Genomic DNA, 25,404 nt, shown 5'->3' on the forward strand with positions numbered 1-25,404 from the left:
ATTTAAAGAAATGGCAAAGTGAAGTCACTGCTTAAATTCCAGAGCTAGGAAATGGCAGTTCAGGATGCCTAGGAACTGTCACTCTCCACCCAACACTCCCGGCCTTGTGGATCTCCCAGAAGCATCATCATTCACATTAAATGAAAGCTAGTTTTCAGTTCTGTTCTTCTCTCTGGCTAAGAACAATTATCATCATCATCATTTTTGTGGGAATGTAAAGGTTAGCCCTGAGATCAGAGTAGATTGGTTTGAACATTCCCTCTGCCCCTCCTTTCTTTATTCAAGTCTTCCCTGAAAAGGTCACTGCAAGATTTCCCTAATAACTTGACACTTCCATTCTATCATCCAATTAGTCCTTCCTGGCAACACGGGAATAGAACTCCTACTTTGGAACCTTGTAGAACAGGGCTCACATGTCCAACAAACTGGCTAAAATATCTCTTAGCTCGCTGACTCTTGGCATTTATATCTGTAAAGTGAAAATTAATAACACTGACATCATAGAGTGGCTGTGGGACTTCAAGGGGATAATACCTCTGCTGTGAACTGCACGTCCAGATACATAATCATGTTTTATACTCAGTGGACACGATTGCTGTCATCACTTTTCTTTTAACGATTCCAGTCTCAAATGTAATCCAGCTCCCTCAACCACTATCCAGCTGATCCGTTTATAAACATAACTAAGTTGGACATTACCACTGCAGTTCGGTTTGGCTGTTCAGCCGTATGGCTTAGCATAACAGAAGCTTAAATGAAAACGTAAAGAACACATCTGTAATGCCGACATAGCGGAAGAATCCCTGGGAATATGTGCAGTGTGACAAGGAAAGAGGAATGTTTTATAGTTTCACAACAGGATTTTATCAGACCTTACAACTGGTCCTGGTCTTAGCCAACTATGTGTGTGTGTTTTCCATGGAGAGCCATTTCCCTTCTCCAAGTGTGCATTTTCCTATGTTTAAAGGGGAGATGCTGAAACCAGATCACCCAGCGACTGCTGCAGTTGCACACAGCAGTTGTCGGTGTTCTCATCGAATCTCTTACTTGGACACATGCATGGTGTTCATTGCTTGGGTGATTAACAAAGCAAAAGACTCCACCACTACAACCTCTTGCAGAGTATGTCTAATAGAACAAACAGGCTTCTCAGTGTGTAATGCCAGTAAGATTCAGACACAGAGGCTCACACTTGTCATCAGCCCATGGCTGAGATGCTCTGGGATGCACCTCACACAGGGCTCACAGAGTATGTTACAAAGACCGGGCTGTGGAAACACAGTACCAGAACTCTGCCAGGACAGTGGGCAGGGTCACATCCTCATCAGAGCTTCCAGGGAGGGTCTAGGAGTCCTTCCAGGACCCCAGGATGAAAAAACATTGCCTTTCCTGGGAAGCTTCTTTTTCAAAACTAGAATTATTTCCCTAAATCCTTTTTTAAAAAAATTGGCTATCAGGAGGCTCAACACCATCCTGGAAACTTAGCTATAGCACCTTGGCCAATGCTGTGGTCAAAATGACTATATTCTTCCTTCGTAAGCTCTTGATTTTTTTATCTGTACGCCTTAGTACTTCACCCCTAACTTCTGTTTGATCAGTAGCTGGCATTACGTGTTTATCCGGAGTTTAGTCAGCCCCTTTATGGAATTCAATGATGTGTCCACTTGAATATGCCCACAGATGCATTAGTGAATAGAATCTGTAACATAATTGAATGTGGCAATAAAATACCTGGTGAGATGTCAAGAGAGACAGCTGATTAGTTAGAGGCTCAAGGATTTCTAAAATCCCTTGGAGAATGAGAAGGATTTGTTAGGAAAAGTCTGGCAGACTAAGACTTTGAGATAACACCAAACAAGTGAAGGTCAGTGGCCATCATAGTGCAATGTGTCTTTAACGACCCCGACTCTTCCTGTGTGCCTAAACATGATCTCCACATAATTTATGCATTCAAGCAACGTCAGGCTAGCAAAAATACATCGGAAGAGGGAATCTTTATGACAAAGCTCCTTTCTCCTGATGGGTTGAGTCTTCACTTGGTTTAGTAACATATACATGCCGATGGCCCCAGTCCAACAAAAAGTGATGCACATTCAGCGCAAACAGTACTTCAGGTTTTGAAATTGGAATTTTTTTTTGTGGACCAGGGATACAGCATTCATGATGATTCTGTTTTTATCTTTCAGCATTCTGTTCACTGCATTACATGAGATGCGCAGCACACTAAAATAAAAGAGTTTGTGTTGGCGAAATCTGTGTAAGTGTTCAAGCTATGATGATTAGTAGAGCAGGTAAGTTAAACTTGATGCATCCTCAGTTTATGACGAATTGTGATGTAACCCAACGCAAGTTAAGGAATATCTTTCTACCACCCATCTTTTCCTTTCGTATCCTATCTTACCCTTATCTATCCATCTGCCAACTACTAAGGGTGTGTGTGTGTGTGTGTGCATTTCTAAATATATACATATTCCTCAATTCCGGTTTCACTCTGTTAAATTTCTACTTTAGCCCGTATGACTCATTTGTAATTATCACTGACTTACCTTGCTCTTTTGTGTTCATTTATTTGAGCTTTCTTAACTGTGTTCTGAAAAATGGACGTATATTGACCTAATCAAAGGACACATTCACTCATTTGATGGTATTTACGGATTTCTTTACAGAGTTAAGGGTATCACTTCTCAAAACTGAGAAGTATGAGGGCCCCAATCTGACCGTGGAAAACAGCCCCAGGTCACATGTGCCTTCAATCCCTTTTCTCCTGTCCGTGTGTATCAGGATCACATCAACACAAGAACATGAAGGGTCCGTGTGTAGCTGATGGATGATGAAAACGCTGTGTGATAAATGAGAGTGAATCAGCTGTCTTTATGCTCTATGTTTATGGATGCCAAACAAGTGTACACAGAGGGAATGCATGAGCCAACCACAACCAGAATTCCATCTGAGTAAAGGTGGCACTCTATGCCTCACAGGTGCCCGAAGTGAGGAGCCTCACTCCTAATGCCAGCACCAAGACGGCACCTGCAACCTCATGGCCACAATGGAAAATTGTCCAGATTGTGCAATGAGCTTTGTATCTGTGTGTGTTCATCTCTTTGTGTATGAGCACACACCCATAAAGCTTGACCAATAACTGAAAGACTCACAACTTGCAAAATCAGCCACAAGCAAGGGCTCTTGCAAGCATGACCAACCGAATAACTGCCTGCGTTGGCATGAAGCAACCCAAGGAGGGAACAGCTGAGAGAGCATTTTCCCCTGGAGGGGAGAGGGGCGAAAAGCACAGTCTTTGCAACAAAAAAGTAATATGATTCTGTGTACACATGTTTCTATCATCCCACCAACTTTTAATGAGCCCTTAATGCATGTAAGAAATGCGGGATGCTCTGACTTAGCTGGCTCTTGGCTTCTCCCCCACATACACTGACTCATGAGTCAGGGCCCAGTGGGGAATGTGCAGGTTCAGCCACATAGCTCAGCTACCAGGGTCAAACTTTGGCCTCTGTCGAGGTGTCCACCACCTGTGTCTGCCATGACAGCCTTGCAAGGTCCTTCCAGATCCGGCATGAGGCCAGTCAATATACTTCTACACCTGTCATGTGGTTAGCTGCAAGCCACGTGGTGACAAACCTGGAGCAAAACCCAGCTGACAACTCAGGTCAAACCTTTTCCCCGAGTCCTCTGTGCTCAGAACTCTCCTCTTTGGGAGGTGACGCAAGCCCAGTTATTAGGATCTTATGTAGGGCCAGGGGAACCATACCAGGCATAGGGGAAGTGAATTTGTCTGCTATCATACCCAACAGGGATGGGGCTGACGGATCCTTGGAGCAAGAGAGAATCCAAGTTATACCCATGCCCTCCATGAACCCTTTTACTATGAGGAGCAACTCGGGCAGTGCAGCCCAAGGGACAGATGGCCTTACACACATTCTCCCCAGGTTAGTATTCACTGGCACCTATCACAGCCAAGCACTGTGCCTGGCTTGGTCCTACACACAGGGGACTTGGGAGCTTACATGTTTTTGAGGAAGGATGATATTAAAAGCAAAAGAAAACACAACAAAACAAAAAAATTCACATAAATGCACAATGCAATTACAGACATGAATGAATGAATGAATGTCATGAAGCAGACAGGGGTGACCAGCAAGGGTCTTTCTGAGGAGGGGACTTTGGCACAGGGTCTGAATGAAGCCCCTGGTGAGCGATACCCTGGATCCCAGGGTCTCAGCTACTTTAAGAGAACCACAGGGAGACCAGGAGGCTGCAGTGAGTGAGGGAACCCACTGGTGTCAGGAGTTGAGATAGAATCCAGTGGCAACAGGCAGGGAGCAAGGCAGCCAGCCTATTCGCACCTTGGCCTCCCGTTTGCTGTGTGCACCCTGGAGAATTCATCACCTCTCTGAGTTTTATTTTCATCACAGGGAAATTACAATACAGACCCCCATTTCCCCAGTTAACGCGTCATAATGCTTCCAGGATGTTTTCCCAAATGCTTAGCGAGAGGGAGGGCTTTCTGACTACTGACCAGTCTTGCTTGTAGGCTACTGCGGTGTGCATCTTCTGGGGGAGGCCCAGGTCAGGTTTCCTATTAACTTTAGCTCTATTCTAATCACACATTCTTCATGTTTCCCTGCAATACTAGGAATCTTTACCTCCGAGCTAGATTTGAATTACATCTTTGGCAAAGAATTATTCTGGTTTTTAGAACCAGTGACAGGTGAGTGGGAACCAGAACTATTAATGTTCATGATCATGTGAGAAAACAAAATATGGCTTCCAAATTCTTAGTATGACAGAGAAGGAAATTTTTTAAATAAATGAGGTGGGGCCAGTGGGTAAAGCTGCCGCCTGTGGCGCCTGCATTGCATACGGGCCTCAGTATGAGTCTAGGCTGCTCCACTTTATATCCAGCTCCTTGCTTCTGTGCCTGGGAGGTCAACAGAGGATGATCCATAGCCCTTGGGTCCCTGAACCCCTGGGGAGATCAGAGGTGCTCCTGGCTCCTGGATTCAGGTGGGTTCAGCTCTGGCTGTTGTGGCCACTTGGGAAATGAACCAGCAGGTGAAAGGTCCCTCTCTTTCTCACCAGCTCCATTCCTCAAATAAGTAAATATTTTTTAAAATTATAAGTAACATGTCATAAAACACTGGCTTTTTAACATTGTATGCTCTCAGAGAAAGAATAACTTCTCTCCAGAAAAGTCACTTCTTAGAGACATACACAGACTCAATTACATGCATGTGTATGTGCGCAAGGGTCCATGTTTGTGCATTTAAACATTCTCAGTATTTTCTCCACATATACATGTATACTCCCACATATAAACATTAAGTGCATAAATGCATGTACAATACATATATAGATTTCCATAGAAAATGCATATTTTGAAAATTCTGTGCAAAGATTTCAAATTTTTTGCATCAAAGCAAAATTAGATTCTTTGAAACTTTAAAGCTGAGACACAGAGAGAGTGCTTCCATCACTCCTGAAACATCTGCATTGAACGGGACTAGGCCAAGGCCAGGGTCAGGAATCAGGAACTCATCCAGGTCTTTTTGTTCAATCACTCAACCATCATCACTGCCTCCCAAGGGCCCCACTGGCGGGAAGCTGGACACGAGCTGGAACCAGGCAGCAGCACTCAAGCACTCTGATAGTAAAGAATGCAGGTATCACCTCCAGCACCCGGAGCAGGCCAAACACCTGCCCCACTTACATTTAACTTCATGTCACATGAGGTTGCGGTACCCTCGTGTGTGTGTGTGTGTGTGATTATTTACTATATGGCAAGATGAAGAGAGCTATACACTGCTCTCTCATGTTTTTAGAACCTAGCACACATGTTCCTGTGCGTGGGGTGTGCATGCGTAATAGCACATGTGTTTGTCATTACTCTCACTTCACAGGAGTCCACAGAGCATCTCACCACTTGTGGACAAGTCTTGCTGGCTTCCACTCTCAAACATTGCTCTAGGCAGCTGATGTGCCCGGGGCTGCACAGTGTGCAAACACTGGGTGATGCTCCGTCCCCAGGGGAGGCGGGGTTTGCTAACTGGGGACACTGAGGCGTGTGGGCATCTAACCTGCTGGAACGATGACTCTGCGCTCGCTTGTGGTCATGTTCGGGGGTGGCATGTGCTTGTCCTCCATGTAGCTGCCATAGCTCATACCCACGGTGTCAGGGCTGCCCACCATCTTCCCGCCTTTGGTCACGCTGCATTCATCAGGGGAGTTCCTGGAGGGAAAGAGGACAGAGACTCCCGTTACTACGGCAACAGATGCACAGCTCCTGTGATCAAGGTGAGTGCAAGGCCCACGTGGTCTGAATGTCTGTGACCCCTGCCATTTTCTCTGCTGGAGCCCTGACTTGCCACGTGATGGGACTGGAGGTGGGGCCCTTGGGAAGAAATTGGGACTGACTGAGATTCTTAGGGCACAGCTCCTATCACAGGAGTAGAATAGTTGTACAAGATGGTTTCTCCTTCTCAGGCCAGCTGCTCTGAGAGCTTCCTGTCAAACCTGCCCCTGGAGCTGGTATTGTGGCACAGCAGCTAAAGCTAACACGTGTAACACCGAGATCCCATATAAGGACCTGGTAGAGTCTCAGCTGCTATATTTCGAATCCAACTTCCTGCTTACAAGCCTGGGAAAGCAGCAGACAGTCCAAGCACTTGCGTTCTTGCCACCAGTCTGGGAGACCCGGATGGCATTCTAGACTCCTGCTCTAGCTCTGTCACAGCTGACTAGGGACCCTGCAGGGAATGGAACATTTGGTTTCCGCCGTGGGACAGCCAACAGACTCTGGGGGTGGCCAAGCATATCTATTCTCAGCAGGAACGCTCCTGGAGCACAGGCCTCTGGAACACCTTAGCAGGGAATCCTTGTCTTGGATTTTACTCCCCCATCACCACCCTTTTGATCTGGAGCTTTAACTCTCACCATGCGCCAAGCTTGGGCACAAGCAGAAAGGACAGAGAACAGTGGGGATTGGCTCTGGGGTAGGTAGCACAAAGCGGGCTCCAGTAGCCTAGAGAACCCCCTGGGAAGGGATGGGAAGGTAACTGAATGGATGTGGGAAGGAAGTCATTGACTTGGCAATAGGCAACAGCGTGCTGTTAGTACAAAGCCACCATCATCACCATCAAGTCAAATCCACCTTCCTGGAAAGTGAAAACTTCTTTTTAAAGGTTTATTTCACTTACTGGAAAGCCAAAATGACACAGAAAGACAAAAAGGGATCTTTGTTCCACTGGATTACTCTTAGACATAGCTGCAATGGTTGGGGCTGCGCTAAGCCAAAGCTAGAAACCTGGGACTTCCCAGGCCTCACAAATACTCGGGTCATCCTCTGTTGCCTCTCAGGAGAATTAGCAGGGAATTTGATCAGAAGTGGAACCGCTGAATCTCACACATGCATCCTGATACAGAGACATGAGACCCTGGTTTGCAGGTCCTGGCTTAATGTGTTGCGACCCAAGACAGGGGTTTCAAGGAAACATTTTTAATGAAATGTGAAAGCTACACGCATGGTAAAATCATCTCTAGCAGGGAAGCATCCAAAAATCCAGCTTCACCAGAGAGCAAAGAAGTATGCCAACGGCTTCGCTGCGGCTAACCCCCAGACGGGGCATCACCGCAGCTGAGAGATCCTCACACCCATCTGTGGGTTAGCCGCAGAGAAGCCATGGACATACATCTTCAAAGGCGCATGTCCAGAAAGGCCTTGCCAGCTCTAGTTAATGCATAGTCTCTGGGATTTTGACCATCTCTAGATTTTAGATTTCTCTCCCCATGTTGCAGGCTGGAGGTTTAATTACTACGAACCTTTGCTTCCTAGCTCTGCAGTGGATTTGTTACATCTCAGGGAGTGATAACGTTGGCAGGCACTAGACCCTTCAAGGCTGGGAAGGCCCAAGCCAGCTGTGGCAGGAGGGTTCTCACTAATCGGGTCAAGGTTGAAGTGGAATGAAAGAGGTTGAAAGTCATGGCTGGGCTGTGGGCAGGAAGGACCCAGGGCCTTGGAAGAAGCTTGCTCAGCCCCTGGAGATGCTGAGAAACGGATGTGCCTTCAGCATCCTTTGCTAATGTGGCTGGAGCCCATGCAGCGAAGTCAAGAGTTGACAATGAGGAGGCAGCAGCTACTGTCTGTGGATGGACCTGGAAATACACAGGCCCACTTGATGCATGTTCACAGCTGTACTAACAAGAAGAAAATTAAAAAAAATAATAATAACAGCCTGAGTTCCCATGGAGTTGGTCCTGTATGTTTCCAACACTGCCTACACATGCATTATTTCCTCATGATACTAATTTTCCTGGCTCCAAACATTTATCTCTGAAATACCCATACTAATATCAAAACACAGAATGTCTTCACTTGCAACTTAGTTTCCTGTCCCTTTGGAAAATTCCATCTGTTTTCGAGTGAAGTGGGTAAGTCTTGGTATTTTTGGTGTCAGGGAGAGGAATTAGGAGGGAATTTCAGTGAAAACGGATTTTGACCTTTGGGAGAAAGAAATTGGTCAGGAAAATGAAAACGTCCAAAGTGAGTCTGTTTAGATGAATGAATTTACTCTTCCCTTTTAGTCCCTGTCTTCGCCAGCGAGGTCAAGCATCGTCCAGGGAGCTGAAAGCCAGTGAGACTTATGCAACCACAGAAACCGGGGACGTTGTGCATCATGAGCCTTGAAGAACAACCCATTTTAATTTGCTTTTGATTCATTATAGTTTCATTTCCACACCTGAAGAGAAGCACACTGGGTGTGGATCACAAAGTTTTTCTATGATGTTAAAATAGATTTTCTCATCAAATAAAGATGCAAAGAGACAGGTGAACACATTGCCCCCAGATCTTTCCCCAAAATGCCTGTGAACAGTTTTAAAGATGCATTGATTTATTTGAAAATCAGAGTTACAGAAAACAAGGGAGAGACAGACAGACAGAGGCTCGCATCTGTCAGTTGACATCTCAAATGGTTACAAAGCCCCACGCTGGGATAGGGAGAAGCCAGGAGCCAGGAGCCTCTTCCAGGTGTCCCATGAGAGTAACAGGTGTTCAAGCACTTGGGCCATCTTCCATTGCATTCCCAGGCTCATTAGCAGGGAGCTAGATCAGAAGTGGAGTAGTCATGAGACAGACTTGTGCCCGTGTAGGATGGCAGCATCACAAGCAATGACTTTACCCACGAAGCCATAATGCCAACCCCCACATGTGAATAGTTTGAATAGGAGAAACGCATAGTAGGGTTGTCTTGCTTTCATTTTACAACATGAAATGCAATTCAACTCACTAAATGTTCTCACTTCAGCTTCCACTGTAGTAAACATCAAAGTGAGATCAGCAGACTCCAGGCTTGAAATTAGCATCTTTACAATAGTGAGAAAAAAAAATCCCCTCCCCCCACCACCAATTTTAGTTACTTTTAGTCCAATGAAAGACAAAATAGAGCCATGTTTTTGGTCATTCTAAGGGAACTCCTGTGTTCGTCATTTGAGTGTCATGTTACGGTCACGGCCAATTCTCTCTGAAATTTGCAAGCAAAAAAGCAGAGTGTTACATGTGTGAGTCCTATTCTGAGAGTTTAGCAATTCTCACTCTTCATGGCAGTACTGGGTGCAGCACCTGCTGTCAACATCTCCATTCCACACAGGGTTAATGAGAATAGAGAGAATGAGTGAGTGGCTGTGGGTCCCAGCCAGGATGGACACAGAATGAGGTTGAAGCTGGGCAGCCTGCACTTAGCATCCAGAACACTTGTACACATCAGGGGAAGATGATCTAGAATGTGAAGCACCTTGGAGGAAGGCACCCATAACCGCCTAAAGTGTTTGTTGCACACTCATTCTGGGTCTCACCGCCCCAACTCTGGGGACTCCTCATTCCCTAGTCTAGCAAGTGTAAGATAAGCAGGGCATGCATAGAAAACACGGGGGCAACTGAAGGAGAAGAATTTTCCAGAAGCATCCCTTTCTTACTCGATGTTGGTTCAGAGAACCAGAAACACATTCTCGGTCCCTTGTCCACACCGTAGAAGTCGCTCTCTCACCCACTGCACTGCAGTGACACCATCAGTGCGTATGCTCTGGCTGACTTGTCACCCACTGGGAGGGAAACAACGGACGCATGGTTTGGTTTTCCATCTGAACCAGACGCTGCAGGGAACACAGGAGCTCTCCGTTCTACCATTACAGGGCTTTTCTGCCACATCCCTTGAAACATGGCGGACTTAGTACTCGCTTGGGTTTTGCAGCCTTTCCTGAGAGGAGGCCAAGGTTATGCCACAGATGCTTGTCAAATAAACAGTTGCAGAATATGAGATGTTTCTGTCTGTTTGAGTAATGAATGTTTTTACTGAAAATAAATTTGTGTTATAGACAGCATCGTGATGCAGAAGACAAAGACACCTCCTGCAGCATCAGGAATTCTGCCTGGGTGCCGGTTCAAGACCCTGGTGCTCCACTCCCATCCAGCTCCCTGCTAATGTGTCTGGGGAAACAAAGGGGGAGTGTGTAATTTCCCAGGACCCTGTGCCCCTGGGGGAGACCTGGAAGAAGCTCCTGGATCTTGGCTTTGTCCTAGGCTAGCCCTGGCCATCATGGCTACTTGGAGAGTGAATCAACAGGTAGCAATTCTTTTTTTAAAGATTTATTTTATTTTATTATTGGAAGGGCAGATATACAGAGAGGAGATACAGAGAGAAAGATCCTCCATCTGACAGTTCACTCCCCAAGCGGCCGCAGTGGCTGGAGCTGAGCTGATCTAAAGCCAGGGGCCAGGAGCCAGGAGCCTCCCTGTGTCACCCACGTGGATTCAGGATCCCAAGGCTTTGGGCCACACTTTACTGCTTTCATAGGCCTCAAGCAGGGAGCCGGATGGGAAGCAGAGCAGCTGGGACACGAATCTTTGCCCATATGGGATCTTGGCAAATATAAAAAGAGGATTCAGCCACTGGGCTACCGCGCCGGGTCTCAGCAGGTGGCAATTCTCTCTCTCTCTTTCCCTACCCTTCTTTCTTTAACTCTGACTTATAAATAAATAAAAATAAATATTTTGAAAAGGAAATAAGCATAATTCAGATGACTTGACAGCACAGAACACCACACAAACCTCACCATGTCTTCACCACATTCTCAAATCCACGGTTTTGAGTCTTGGTCCTATCTGCGACACACGCAGTTACGCAATACAGGGCAGCAGTGAGAGATCAGAAGCAGGCCATCAAATGCTCCCCTGTGTTCACAACTGGAGACCTTCCTGCTGGGCAGGACCCATCCCCGAGCGGGGAAAGGAAGCCCAAAACAAAGAATCTGATAAGGAACTGGACATGGTCCAAATCAGTATGGGACTCGCTGAAGAATCCCCTAGGGCCACACAATGTTTTTGGCCTCTGCAGCAATCTTTCGCTGTCCCATGGCATTTGTGTGCATTCACGGTCTCTTAAGGGAACACGCAGAGTGGAACAAGGTGCCTAGATCTTCAGGATGGAAAAAATGGGGTGCTGGTGTCTGTCTTCCTCTCCCTGGAGACACTGACCTGTGAAACTGACTCTTTGAGCCTCAAATCCACACTAGGTCCTGGAGAATTAAGCTCTGTTGATTTGAGACCATGAACAGTTACAGACTCTCGATTTGGGGATGAATAGTAAAAAGACCTGGCAAAAACATGAAAACAGTTGGATATGTTGCTAAATTTAAAGTCAAAGTCAGAGGGCAGACCTGTGGCCAAGCCTGACGCCTGACTGAGTTCTTCCAGAATTAAAGAATCAGCTGTTGGAAGAAGCCCTGTTCGCAAGCCCTCAGGCATGGCTGTTGGGAAGCTATCTGGCTAAACAAGCGTTAGGCTTTGGATAACACTCTTCCAGAGCGGGAAGCTCCCAACTTTTCCTCTGCCACTCCTGAGTTCTGGCTAGGTTCTGTGTGGTGGCTTTGAAGGCGTGTTGTGCCCTACCTGTCCACAAACACTGAGACGTTGGATGCAGAAGATAAGAAAGTAAAAACCAGACAAAATGAGAACAGACATAATGAAGAGATGCTCCGTGAATGGAGAACTGGAGCAGAAATAGGGGGAATAGGGACAGCCCACCAGATGAGCTTACAGCGCAGTCTTCCAAAGGAGGATAGCAGTTTATTTCCGAGATTTCTATTCCCAAAGCAAAGAATTGCACTCACTTGCCCAGTGCAAGGTGTAGGTGTCAGTGAGTTGATACTAACCAGGGAAGCAACAGAGCTTCCCCTGGTGCTGACAAGCAGGGCTTCTCATGAACAGAAATGGGTGGTGCAGCAGCAGTGTCCTTCTCAGGATCTCTACCCTTCTCCCTGGTGCTAGAACATTCCACTTGGTGCCAGGAGTGCCTGGAGTCATAGCTGGCATTCCAGGCAAGCAGCTCTCTGCTGCTTCAGTTGTAGGCACCCCAGAACTGCGTGCCCTCAGCCAGTGCTGCAGGATGGAAAGACCAAAGCAGAAATGCAAAACACAGATGAGGGGACGGGCGTGAGGCTGAGACGCCGGTTAAGATGCCCGTGTGTGGTGCCCAGCTCTCATTCTGACTGCAGCTTCCTGGAGACTCAAGCCTTGGGAGGCAGCAAGTGCTAGCTCAAGTGAATGAGTTGCTGTCAGACCACACGGGGCTCTGAACTGAGTTCTGGTTTCTGACGTCAGCCCCGGCAGGGGCTGCCGTGAGCATCTGAGGAGGAAACCAGCCGAGAAGAGCCGCGTCGGAACGTGTGTGTGACTTTAGTTCCTCATTTTGTACCTCTCAGGAAAATCAACGCACAGCAACGTAAAATTACTAAAATTAAGAAACAGAGAATCTTGGCAGGCACGGGGTTGTATGAGCCCATCCCTCTGGTCGCCGCAGTGTCCATATCCCAGACTCTGAGCTTTGCTGACGGACAGCAGGGTATTTTTTGCTGTCTCTGATATCATCGACTGCATTGTGGGCAGACAAAGCATTGTGGGCTCACCTGTTCACTTTAGAATCGGATCTGCGAGGGAGGGCGCCACATTTCTGCCCGTGTATTTACAATAAATGCAGGCAGATGGATAAAACACTGAGGACGGTGCCAAGGAAATGACACACATCAGGCCTTAAGTCATTTCACGCACATGACGAGCCCCTACAGTAAATGCAGTCACGTACATGTAAGGACTGACAGCGTTTGGTGGTCTCCTGGGATTCCACAGCCTCTCGATGTCATAGCTGTCCGGGTTTGTGTGAGGGGACTCTGTGACAACCACAAAACAGTTGCTTAAGGACTTAATTCTAAGAAAAGTTCTAAGAACAATTCTAAGAAGAACGCAGCAGCTTTACAGATGCGATGCACACAGGCTGGCTACCTTTCCCAAGGGTGCCTAGCCGCTGGTGGGAGAACTTGGACTTGATTCCAAGTCTACTACGAGCCCTCACTTGGAAAGAGCCAGCAACATCCATAAAGCACAACGGAACGGACTCTGACTTCTCACGGGTAAGGATTCTCTAAACACGGCCCAAGGACTGTCCGAGACGATGTCAACAGGAACACGGAGGACAGCGGCCACGTGGGCACGAGGCAGAGAGACCCTCGGACTCTGGAAGGTGGCTCGTGTTTATCTGGACCTATACGAGTTCCTGAACGTTGAGTTTAAAATCAGTGTCCACAAATGACAGTTACTTGCAGCATGATTTTTTCCTCCACGCCCCTAGAAACCCAAAGGTTTCTGTCACGTTACATACATGACAGGCAAATGCACACACATGTGATAGAAGTCAGGCAACAAGTCCCTGTGCCAAGGGTGCAGAGCAGGAATCAACGTGACTCAGATGCAGGGCTCAGGAAGAGAAAACCAAAAGATGAGACAAAAGCCGGGGCAAGGGCCCGGCACAATAGCGTAGTGGTTAAAGTCCTCACCTTGCACCCACCAGGATCCCATATGGACGCTGGTTTTAATCCTGGCAGCTCCACTTCCTATCCAGCTCCCTGCTTGAGGCCTGGAAAAGCAGTCTAGGACAGCAAAATGCTTTGGGACCCTGCACCTGTGTAGGAGACCTGGAATAGGCTCCAGGCTCCTGGCTTCAGACTGGCTCAGCTCCAGCCATTGCGGTCACCTGGAGAGTAAATCATTGGATGGGAGATCTTCCTCTCTGTCTCTCCTCCTCTCTGTATATCTGACTTTCCAATAAAAATAAAATAAATCTATAAAAAATAATAACAGAACACTCTTGGCCCCTGATCCTACTTTTCTCACTTTGGCGTCTACCTCCTGCAGGGTGGTGGACCACATCATGGAAACAGACCACCGTGGAGTGGTAATAGCATGGCTGTTACCATGACAAGCAGCACGGAAGAGCCATGGCCCGGGACGGCATCCCTGCAGACTGAATGGGTCCTGTTCAACCTGTGCTGCCAGCAGGTGCAACATGAGTGCCTCTGGTCCAACAGAAACCTGAGAGTCACTTGCACTATAGAACCGAGGGCAGAGGCGCTAGGCTTTGAGCTCATGGCAAGCCCGTGGAACTGGGTGGGCTGGTATCCCCACACCATCTCCCTGCCAGCAGAGGCACAGATGCCATCCTCCTGAGTCCCTGTTCATTCTTCAAAGCCAGTTCTCCATGTCTCTCCAAATCCTCCTGCACCTGGCACTGCTCTCCAGCACACACTGTTGGCATCTTCCCTGGGCCTTTCTCCCATCACATCTCCTTTTGTCTTACTTCCATAACCTGCTTCCCAAATACAGATCCAACCTGCCACGTGCACTTAATCGCCTCCAAGGCCCACAGAGCTCCAGGCCAGTCCAGACTCCCTAGCTTCTCCTCTCCAACCCAGCTCCGAGTCCTCAACTCACGCATTTGACAAATACGTACACAGTGTGGTTTCTCCACGCCAGAGACAGGGATACAGCGCAAGGGTACAGCAGTGTTCTTATTCCCCAGGGGACCAGTGTGGGAGCTGCCAAGGCCACTGTCCCCATCCACACATCCCTTGCCTTCAAAGGCTCCACATTTGCCCAGTTAGTGTCTGTGAAATGGAGGACTCAATGATTTTATCAGTGGAGCTCCCTAACTTGACAAGGCGCTCCTTCCCTGCTATCTACCTACCTACAGAAAGCCAATGTTGACCTTGGTTGACCTTGGACCAGTCACCTAACCTCTTGAGACTTGATCTGTTACACAGAAAGGATCAGACACCTCCTTGAGGTTGCTGGAAGGAAGCTGATGAATAAGCTACACAAACTGTGATGTTTTGATGCATGAGTTCAAAAACATGCAAGTGTGTGCAGTTCCTTCTGTCCCCGCCGAGTATGTGTGTGTAACTGCACCTGTAACTCTGATTTGGGTGAGTGGGCCGTGTTTACTGTAGCCTTGAGCCTGTGACTGACTCCTGAATACTTTTTAGATACATATGGATTATTTCACATTAAGGAGAACTTGCCCTCCATTATCAAATCTTGGAAATCAAATGTAGAACAGAAGACTCTGAAGATGAAAATGCCCAGGAGAAATAGACTTGCCTCAGCAGCTCTCTGCTAGACGCCCATGTGGTCACCGTCACCTGCAGGGGACTGGCCAGGGGTATATGCTGTGGGCACCTGGGACGTGTGGGGCCTGACTCAAACCCGAGTACTGACACAGCCCTTGACCAGCTGCTCTGCTCCCCAGGGGTCGCCGAAGCCCACACGGAGCCCTCATCCTGCAAATGCCCCCCGCATCAGGTTTCACAGCGTGTACTGAGCTACTTCCTCCCCAGAGGTATTTTTAGGAGTGCAGACAAGGCGGGGATTGTCTGGCCAGCACCAGGGGTAATTTGCGGGCGTGTTTCATTTCTGAATCAGAGGCAGTGGAAAAGCTGCTTCAGAGTCTGTGGCCCCGGCAGCCAGGGGAGCCCAGCAGTGAATCACGGGGAGTCCTACTCGGGCTCCCCCCGAGCAGCCCCTTCTGTGCAGCTCTGTTCTTTTCACCCTTCCTGAATGGCCGCTCTTACACCTGGAAGCCTCTTCTCCACAGTCCATGCCTGCTCCTTCTCCTCTGACAGAAACGAAGACTGAATTAATTAGAAAGCTGCCACCACCTCACCTACAGCTGGGGCTTTGTTTTGCCAAGAGAGCTGCAATATTCTGGGGCGTGCTTCTCTCTACAGCTGAAGGTGGGGAACACATTGAACCCACAAGATATCATCTAGGGTCCGTCACTCGGAAAGAGAGTATTTCGTAGAGTAAGAAGCTTCAGGACAATGATCAGATGTTTGTGTCTTTTCTATTTCCTGATTCCTTTTTAGTTTGTTTGAAACACTTTTCCCAAAGGAAAGGATTAAGCCCAGCAGCCCAATCAGCGCTTTGACTGCACGCCCATCACAAGATAAAAGAATAGGATTATCACTTCTTGTTTTTCACTGCCCCATCCCTGCCAGCCCAGGGGAGCTGTGCGGAGCAGCGTGGGCCATGGGACAAATGGCCTGACCAGGGGATTGAGCAAGATGGATGATCTCTTGGGGACCCAATGGCCTTCACCTCTGCAAAATGAACGCCACCATAGTGCTGTCCGCAGCGAGCAGGCTGGACGAGGAGAGATGAACACCATCCTTCCGAGGGCTCTTTCCCGTGCAGCCCAAGTCCACCTCATCCTCCTCGCTGCCACTGCCGGACTTCCCACATCCCCCGCACTAGAACACACCTCAGGATCACGGGTCAGCTCTGATAAACCACCAGCTCCTCCTAATTTGCTGCAACGCACAACGCAGGGTGAGACCCAAGTGAATGTGGCCCCAGTGCTGCAGTTAGCACAGCTGGTCTTCCGGCATCACAGGAAGCTGAGTGACACCCCCGGGGCACCCGGAGCGCCCCCTCCTGGTGACCGGCAGGCATTGCCAGATGTCCGCCTGGGGTGGTCCCTCTGGGAACAGCTGGGTGAATGTACTTAGAGCTGCTGAACTCGGGCAAGGAGGCAATCAGCCCTGCACACTGCCTGCTGTTCTTCAGAGCCACATTCAGCCCTAAGTGTTGGGCCAGAGCTGCAGAGGGGCCTGGCCAGTGATCTCCTGTGATCCACCTTGGAATGTCAGGACTCAATCCTGCTCTGGCTCCTGCCTCCAGCTTCCCGTGAGAGCAGACCCTGGGCAGCAGCCTAACTGGCTAGCTCCTGTCATCCATGATGGAGACCTGGATTGAGTTCCCAGCTCCCTGCTTTGGCCCGTCCAGATCCTGACCATCATGGGCATTAAACCAGCACCTACCTTCTCATCCACATGAAGGAAGAGCTTCTCAGAGCCCTCTCCTGGGCTGTGCTAGAGTCACGGGGAGCTATCCTCCTGCTTGCCTTGCAGGCTGAAATCCTTAGCTACCTGCTGAGGCCATAAGGAACTGCCACAGGCCAGAGAGGCTACCCCCCGGCCCCCAGTGCCCAGCCAATGGGGCAGGGAATGTCAGCCACAGACAGCCATCATGGGCCCACAGGTAGGGACACAATACTGGGCTTCCCCCCATGAACGGAATCCACAGTGAGAAACATTTACCTCTGCAGCACCAGGTTCTTGGCGCTCCCTTCTTGGTCTCCTTTGTGAGCCAGGCCTCCCCAGAACTGACCATGCAAGAGCCAAGTGATGGCTCATTTTGCCAATCACCATTGGCAGCTAACCCAGTGCCCTTTGCCTGGAATACCTTCCTGGCCCCTCCCCTCGTATCTCCAACACTGCCATTCACTTCACAGGCACACAGACAAGTGTCCTAGGGCATGTTCAAACACTGTTGTAAAAAAATGAATTAAAAGATAACGTTTGTGGGTCTATATCTTGACTTAGAAGGCTAAGCATCCACCTGCAGCTCTGGCATCCCAATCGGGTGCTGGTTTGAGCCCTGGCTGTTCCACTTACGATCCAGATCAGTGCTAATGGTCTGGAAAATCAGTGGAGTTTGACCTGACTCCCCGGGTCCCCGTCCCCACATGGGAACCTGGAAGAAGCTCCTGGCTTCACACAGGCTGGACTCCAGTTGTTGCGGTCATCTGGGCAGTGAGCAGTACATGGAAGGTCTCTCTTTGTCTCCCTCTATAACTCTCCTTTCCAAATAAAAGCAAATATTTTACAAAGGTAAGTTTATTTGTGTACGAAAGTTTTTAGATATCCAAGCATAGAAATTTTCATCATGATTTAATTTTTTGTGGGCTTTTTAAAGACCACGTGTCTTGGTGCACATGAGAAGAGAGAGAGCACAGAGGCTTACTCCCTGAATGCCCGCAGCAGCTGGGGCTGGACCAGGCCAAAGCACGGAGTCTGAACTCAATCCAGATCTCACATGTGGGTGCCAGGAGCCACTGGAGCGCTCACTACTGCCTTGCTCGGTGCTCGCGGGCAGGAAGCTAGACTCGGCAGCAGAGCTGGGCCTGGCACCTGGACAGTCTCATATGGTATGTGGGAGTCCCAGGCATTGCCTGGGCCACTGTTACACTCCTGACAACACAACTGCACTGCATTTGTCTGAAGTCTCAGAAATCCGTGCTGTCAGTGAGTGATCATGGAAACAGCCAATCTGGATACGGTTTACCAGCAGAACTCGGACATCCAAGTATTAACTTCCTATGACACTGGCACCCGTGCCCTCTGAAGGCATTCTCTGTGAGACCCTTTTAGAACTCTGGATTGTCAGTGCCACCCCTGAGACCCACGACGTGCCTGCCTGGAACTCCCCATGTAGGACCCACGTCCTGGAGACATCCAACAGGGCAGAGAGTCCCTCCTGCTTCCAGGAGCACCACAGAAGCGAGCTGACTTCTCAGGGGCTCCTCCTCCTCCCTTCCCACCTGGTTGGCCCCAGGGGCTGGCTGTGTGACTTGGCACCCTGATTACCACCACAGGAGCAGCTGACGCAATGGTTTCCAGCACTTTCGAAAATACATCACTTCAATATACTTAGCATTAAAACATGCATGCAACAAAAGTGGCTCTATTACAGCTGCAATGGAGTGGAAAAATGTTCTGAGTGAGGAGTCCGACACCGCTGGTTTAGATCCAAATTCTAAATCCCCTAAATGGTAACTTTAGGTTGGCTGGCAAATGCTTGTTCATGAAGATCCTCTTCTACGGAGTGGGGACAGGCTCTTCACATGGGCCCGCAGGCAGGCCGGGCAGGCGATAGGACAAGGTCAGGGGACGGGAGCTATTCTCCTGACTCTAGGGTAGCTGGGAAACTTGGGCAACAGTTAAAGCCAAGTTCTTTCCTCGGTCCTGAGATTTCACATTTCTTCTCCAGGATGCTCAGCTGTATTACAACACAATAGAAATTAATTTTACTTCTTACAATTTTGCCTGGTGCCAACCAGCCTGCATCTGAAAATACCTTCTTTGTGGCAGCTGTGTACTATGACAAACTTACGGGAGTAAGCAGAGAGATGGCTGTGGGGTCACTGCTTTAAGGGACAAACAGCACGGACTAAGGGTCCAGCAAGGAGAGAAAAGGCAGAAGGAAAACGGGAGAAACATCAGGTGAGCCAGAAGCTTGGACGCTGAGAATATCTTCAAAAGTTCCCAGGGAAGCAGAATTAAAAGTTTGTTTTGGTGAAAATTATGTTGAAATCTATGCATGCAAAAGGTCCTCAAATATCATGAGAGGTGCTTATTATGCAAAAGCTATGCATGGATTTCCAGTATTTTGTTTTACTATCAAAGAAAACAAAACAACAACAAAAAGCACCTTAAGCTTTAAGTCCAAGTTTCCATGGACTTTTGGGAACTACTCCCAGGGACAATGCTTTCTGGCCACCAGCTGCCACTCTGCCTTCATAGAAGGCACAAGACAGCATGATTCTCCAAGACAAAGACTGCCATGTGTGCACATTCCCCACCCCTCTCCACCAACGCACACACTCCCTACACATCCAAAAGCCTGGAAGAGGAAGGAGAATCGCACACCACTTCTTCAAAGAGAGCCCTTGGTAAAGAAAACCGGCAGTTTTACAACCTCCACCCACAGCAGAAATCCCCAGAGCACACCCTCCCCTCCAGGTCGTCCTATGTCACAGGTGCAACCTTTGCAGAAAGGCTCACTGCCCGCTCCCACCACGGAAAAGGGGAAGGCAGGGAGAAGTGGGGTCCGTGCACCCTTACCTTGAGCCATTCACCTGGCTAGGGTTACACTCCATCTTGATGGTGACCCTGGCTGGGGGCTGAGACAGCCAGTCCTGCTGAGGGACGCGCGGGCTCATCTTGGAGGCCTGGCCGTAGTCACCAGAGGAGGACGCGGTCATCTCGGCCTTGGCCAGGTGCGGCGTCCCGTAGGCACACTCGAACAGTGACTGGTCCTCGCTCACGACGGACAACGCCTCCTGTGTACCCAGACAGACACACGTTTCACACAGTCAGATCTCAACAAGTCACCGCTGTCAAAGCTGTGTCGAACCAGCATCTCAGATCATTTTTATGGCCCCCATTTCTACCTCTCCCAATAAAAGGGTATCTTACTCTCCTTTTCTTCGCTGCAGCTTGGGAGAATTGGAACCTGCCGGCCTAGACAAAGTTTGGAGTGGGTCTCCAAGAGTCCTAGGATTGACTGCAGCCCGGCAGATAATACTCACTTTAATCTCAACTCAAGGAAGTTGAATTTCAAAGGTCTTAAGAGACATCCAATTGCATGTGTCATTATTTGACAAATGCAATCTATAATTCAAGCAGACAAGGTACAGAAGGGCCACGAAGATGAAAAAAGTAACGCAAAGGCTAACACCTAAGCATCTGGCAACATCGCCACATTCCCAGGACATGCTGATGAAGAAGTGAATTCTAAGAGTGAGGGGAAAATGGAGCACCAGAGACCATCGGCGTGGACACGGGTTTTTGCACTCTGAGCTATTAGCCAAAATACAGTTCCATGATGGTGAACATCTGGATGCTAAATGAATAAAAAAAAAATCTATGAACTATCCAGATGCCTGCAACTACCAAAGGGGTGAAAATATCTGGATCCGGGAGTAGCTCTTTTATGCTCCTTTTCTGTTAATATCTTCACTCCTCTGCATGATTCTGCTAAGACGAAATAGCAACGTGCCCCCGTTGACTGGGTTTTCTGTGGGTTTATTTTTCCAGTAGTATATCCTGCTAGCCTGGGGCGAACTTTACTTCCTGTCTGTGCCCAAAGTGGCACCAAGCACTGAATTGAAAATGTCGGCTCTGTGCGGGATGTGCAGCAAGCACAGAGCTATGGTGAGAGCATTTGTATCTGGTTCAAATGCAGCAAGCACTGCATGTGCACGCCTGTGCCATCCTCAGAAACGCCGTCAACCAGTGAGAAGTAAATGCTGATGGAGCCATTTCATGTTTTACACTTAAGGACAGCGGGGATGGGACCTTGGGGGCTTCCAGGTACACACTTCTGTCAGCCTGGGGGAACCTGCAATCCAGAAAGATCAGACTTTGCCTTGAATGAGCTGGTCATCAGTGGCATCCATGACTCGCGTCTCTCACACCCAAGCAGCTGTGATGTCCCTCTTGGTTTTCTGGTTTGGGGCATGTGACGACATCATCTCCTCCCTCTGGTTCCTGAACTGAGTTGTTTTTTCAGGGAATAAGGCTGCCCCCAATCAGCAGCAGCCTTCCTGAGATGGGAACTGCCCTCTTTATCCAGAGGAAACACAGGCATTTGTGCAGAACACCCCTCTCCCAGGCCAGCACACACTCAGCTCTATCCCTCCACACAGCCAGGGACCAAGGCTTTTCCCAGCATCCACATCTCCGCCTAATGCATTAAGTCAAGCAGCAGGAAACACCGAAAGGAAGCAGCTCTGATCTGTGGCTTGCAGAGTGCTAAGGAAGTGGCTCTTGACTCCGTTAAAATCCTTTAGGTCACTGTTCCATGGCACTTCAGGGGAGACCAGGCCAAGGGGCTTCCACAGGAATACCAAGCCTGTAATGGGATGAGCTCCAGCAGCCCGAAAGAATCAGGTGCAGGGGAATACAAGGCACCTTGCACACATAGCAGAGGCACACACATCGAGTAGCAGAAACCTCACGAGGCAGTGCATGGAAGTGTAGTGTGTAGAAAGTCCCCCTGGCTCCACACTCAGGGCTCTCTCTCTTCCGGTCACATATGGCACCACCTAAGGGCTCAAAAACAAGTGCCTCCCACCCATTACAGTCTTGCTAATTCCTAATGGCACAAATGAAAGCTGCTTGGGTAATCTGTGCAAAGTGGAGCCTCCCTTCTCTGGGTCGTGAGTGGGTTTTAGATCCTCAGGACAATAAAAAAAAAAAAAAGCTGCTGGCAGCCCAGATCCCTCCTCTCTGGGCCTGTAGACTCCACCAAGGCCTGAAAGAGAATAACACACTACGTAATGTTAGCCTTGGCTCCCCAAGGATGGGAAATATGGAGAAGTGTGTGATTTATATCAGCAATTGGCCAGGACGGCTTGCATAAGAGGGACGAGTTAAATGAAAAGGAAAAGGGCCTAAACTGCAACCCGTTAAAAAAATCCAAATCCATAACTTTAAAAATATAAACATATCACCCAGTTAAGTAAGATATTCTTATCAACAAAGCTGTAGGCACAAATTGAGACAAAAGACCAAACTCTTTCTAAGGAGAGACTGATGTGGAGCAGTCTGTTTGCACATCTGGCAAAGCAGTAATTCACCACATGGTTTTCTAAAGAAAGAAATCAAAGTTAATTGAGGCTGATGCAGGGGGCGGGGATGGAAATCCTCAGAAATGCTGCAGATAAGGGGAGCACACATCCCTCTCCAAGTCTCACACGCTTGGAGTTAACACTGCTGAGAAATGAAGACTGTGATACGGCACAGCACAAACACAGCCCGTGGCTGCGACCATCAGTGGGGAAGATTCTAGAACGAAGATCCAGCTGAATGTAGAAGAAACTGAGCTCATTCCAAGAAGAAGCAACTAGCTCCAGAATGACTCAGAGTAACCCGAGGCTGCCGTCACCTGGACTGTAAGGTACACCTTAAAAACCAACAAATCAACCAACCAAATGACCCAGAGTCACACACCTCGACCAAGGTACAGCCGGTCTTCTGAACATTCTCAAATTTCTATGTTATGAGAAAACCATGCCTGGATTTCAAAACTTTCTTTTGTCAAAATAAACAGATTTTTAGATGCCATTTGCAGCAAGCATGTTGGAGCACATGTCCTTCTTCTTCTAAAAAAGTATGTTGTTTATTTGAACCCGAAGCAGCACCCATGCGGGATGCTGGCATCACAGGTGATGGCATAAGCCGTCCGTCACAGCACATTTCAACAATGGGGCACGCACTAAGGTCACCTGCTATCTTTCAGAAGCAAACTGAGCCCCAGACCCATCTCACGGACTCTCATTCAGACCTCATCAGCCTACATCAAGCTGTGAAAGGCCAAGGCCAAAGGTCAGGTTCTTCCCGGTCTAGGACTTCAAATGGCAGGAGGACTCAGCCCAGCAGGATCACAACCAGGATAAAGTGTAGAACTCAGGCTGGGAACCAGGCCCCCCAGGCCCCCCAGGCCCCTCAGGCCCCCCAGGCCCCCCAGGCCCCCCCAGGCCCCCCAGGCCCCCCAGGCCCCCCAGGTCCCGCTAAGCCCCCCCAGGCCCCCCAGGCCCCCCCAGGCCCCCCAGGCCCCAGAGCCTCATTTGCACATCACCAATGTCCTCACTGGCCTGCCTGGTGGCTTCCCCCCTTACCGCCTGCCTACCTGCTCAGGGTGTCAGAAGACACCTTTGCTAGCATGTCAACTTTACTCTCCAGAACTTCCAGTCAGGCCCAGGGGAAGGGGAAGGCTTGGGCTGACTCATAACAGAGAATTCAAAAATAGGCAGAAATGTGGTGTAATGATTTAATGCGCCTACCTCCGTGTTACTGTAAAAAGACATGAACTTTAGAATGGTGCGTGCCAGCCTGTGGGGGCGTTTTTTCTACAGCTCCAGGAAAGTCAGGATATTCTGATGTGGAATGGGCAGCTTACCAAAGCCTGTTTGGTGTTTTGTTCTTGTTTTTTTTTTTTGTTTTGTTTTGTTTTAAATGAACCTAAGAGAAACACATGAATTCTGAGCATGTGCCCAGACAGTGCTGTGTTGGTATGAGCGTATTTATGATTTCATCTGAGCACTGAATATCCTGATAATACATGAGGGTCATTGCTTTGGATCTGGTCAAGAAAGAAACAGTTGACCTATAGTTCCTTCCAAAAAGAATGGGAAGGACACAGCCTTGTTACATTGCACCCTCTAAGACTAACATGGGTGTCCATCTCCAAGTAACTACACTGGAATACAACCCTGGGTCCAAAATACTGAGATAAAATATATATATATATATAGGAAAAGCAGGAACCCAAGTGCACTCTGTGCCTTCCGACATTTGCAGCCACAGACTTCAAGCATCTTCTGTAACAGGCTAGCGTGTTAAGAGGCTCTCACGTTTCAAGTCAGGGGGTTGGCAAATTCCAGTCTCGGCCCAAATTTTCATTTATTCTGTGCTCCCCAAAAGTGGGTAAAATATGAAATGATTAATACAGAGAATCCATACTGTAACTTCACTTCCTTGAAAAGCTGCGCATGGTGAAGGCTTGACATTGAGGAAATCATCAAGGATGAGCAGCTATCTTTCATGGCTGGAGCAAGAGGAGAGGATGGGGGGGAGAAACTGGTTTTTCTGTGATTTTCTCCAAATATGAGTGAGACAGTTGGATGCGAACATCCAGAGACTGAGGTTCTCCACAACCTTCAGCTCCCCCAGTCTCAGGTGCATTCAATAACTGATTTCTTTGCGATTATTATGAAAAACAAAGGGGAAAACAAAGGGCAGTGAATATTGCAGGGTGGTAATCATGCATTAGAAAACACAGACTATCCCAAAGATGCTCTGGCTGTCATGCACCGGCAGGGACTGGACACAATCACCCATCTCTAGCCACCATTCCCCAGAGACAACAGCATCACCCCTAAGACAGTGGCAGCCCATACACCAGCTCTGGTCTGAGCTGCTCTGCTTCTGGTCTACCTCCCTGCCACTGCACCTGGGAGGCTATGAGTAATGGGCCCCTGTCACCCCTGTGAGAATCCCAAATGGCATTCCTGGCTCCTAACCTTGGTTTATCCCAGCTCCCAGCAGTTGCAGCCATTTGGCAAATGAACTAATGGATGGAGGGCTTATTTCTCTTTCTGCCTCTTCATGTCTCACTGTCACTCCGCCTTCAGTCTCTTGCACACAACCAAGCAGTCTGATGCCTCACTTAACTCCTTGCACTAGAATGAATTATGCATATCTTAGCTGCTTTCATCAACAATCAATTCATCCTAAAATGAACACATTTACCTTGCCCTTTGCATGTCATGTCCTCTGAGGTAGAATTTTATGATTTTAAGATGTGCCACTTGTCACCTTTCACCAACTGTGAAACCTGGATTCCGTTCACCATCAACGGCATACCTACTGCACTGACAGTAT

At 48.5% G+C, this 25,404-nt stretch overlaps 1 protein-coding gene across 1 annotated transcript in view; it reads right to left on the reverse strand.

Annotated features, from left to right (window-relative positions):
- ERG (ETS transcription factor ERG) overlaps nucleotides 1–25,404 on the reverse strand; it is a 94,507-nt gene that overhangs the window by 26,672 nt on the left and 42,431 nt on the right. Inside the window, exons 2-3 of the mRNA XM_040986622.1 lie at nucleotides 20,080–20,297; nucleotides 6,093–6,244 (exon numbers count right to left, since the gene is read on the reverse strand). Of these exons, the coding sequence (XP_040842556.1) occupies nucleotides 6,093–6,244; nucleotides 20,080–20,297 (370 nt within the window). The remainder of the gene's footprint in view (nucleotides 1–6,092; nucleotides 6,245–20,079; nucleotides 20,298–25,404) is intronic.

The sequence above is a fragment of the Ochotona curzoniae genome, unplaced genomic scaffold (genome assembly GCF_017591425.1).
Source record: "Ochotona curzoniae isolate NIBS_2020 unplaced genomic scaffold, NIBS_Ocur_1.0 contig_4516, whole genome shotgun sequence".
Lineage (NCBI taxonomy): Eukaryota > Metazoa > Chordata > Mammalia > Lagomorpha > Ochotonidae > Ochotona > Ochotona curzoniae.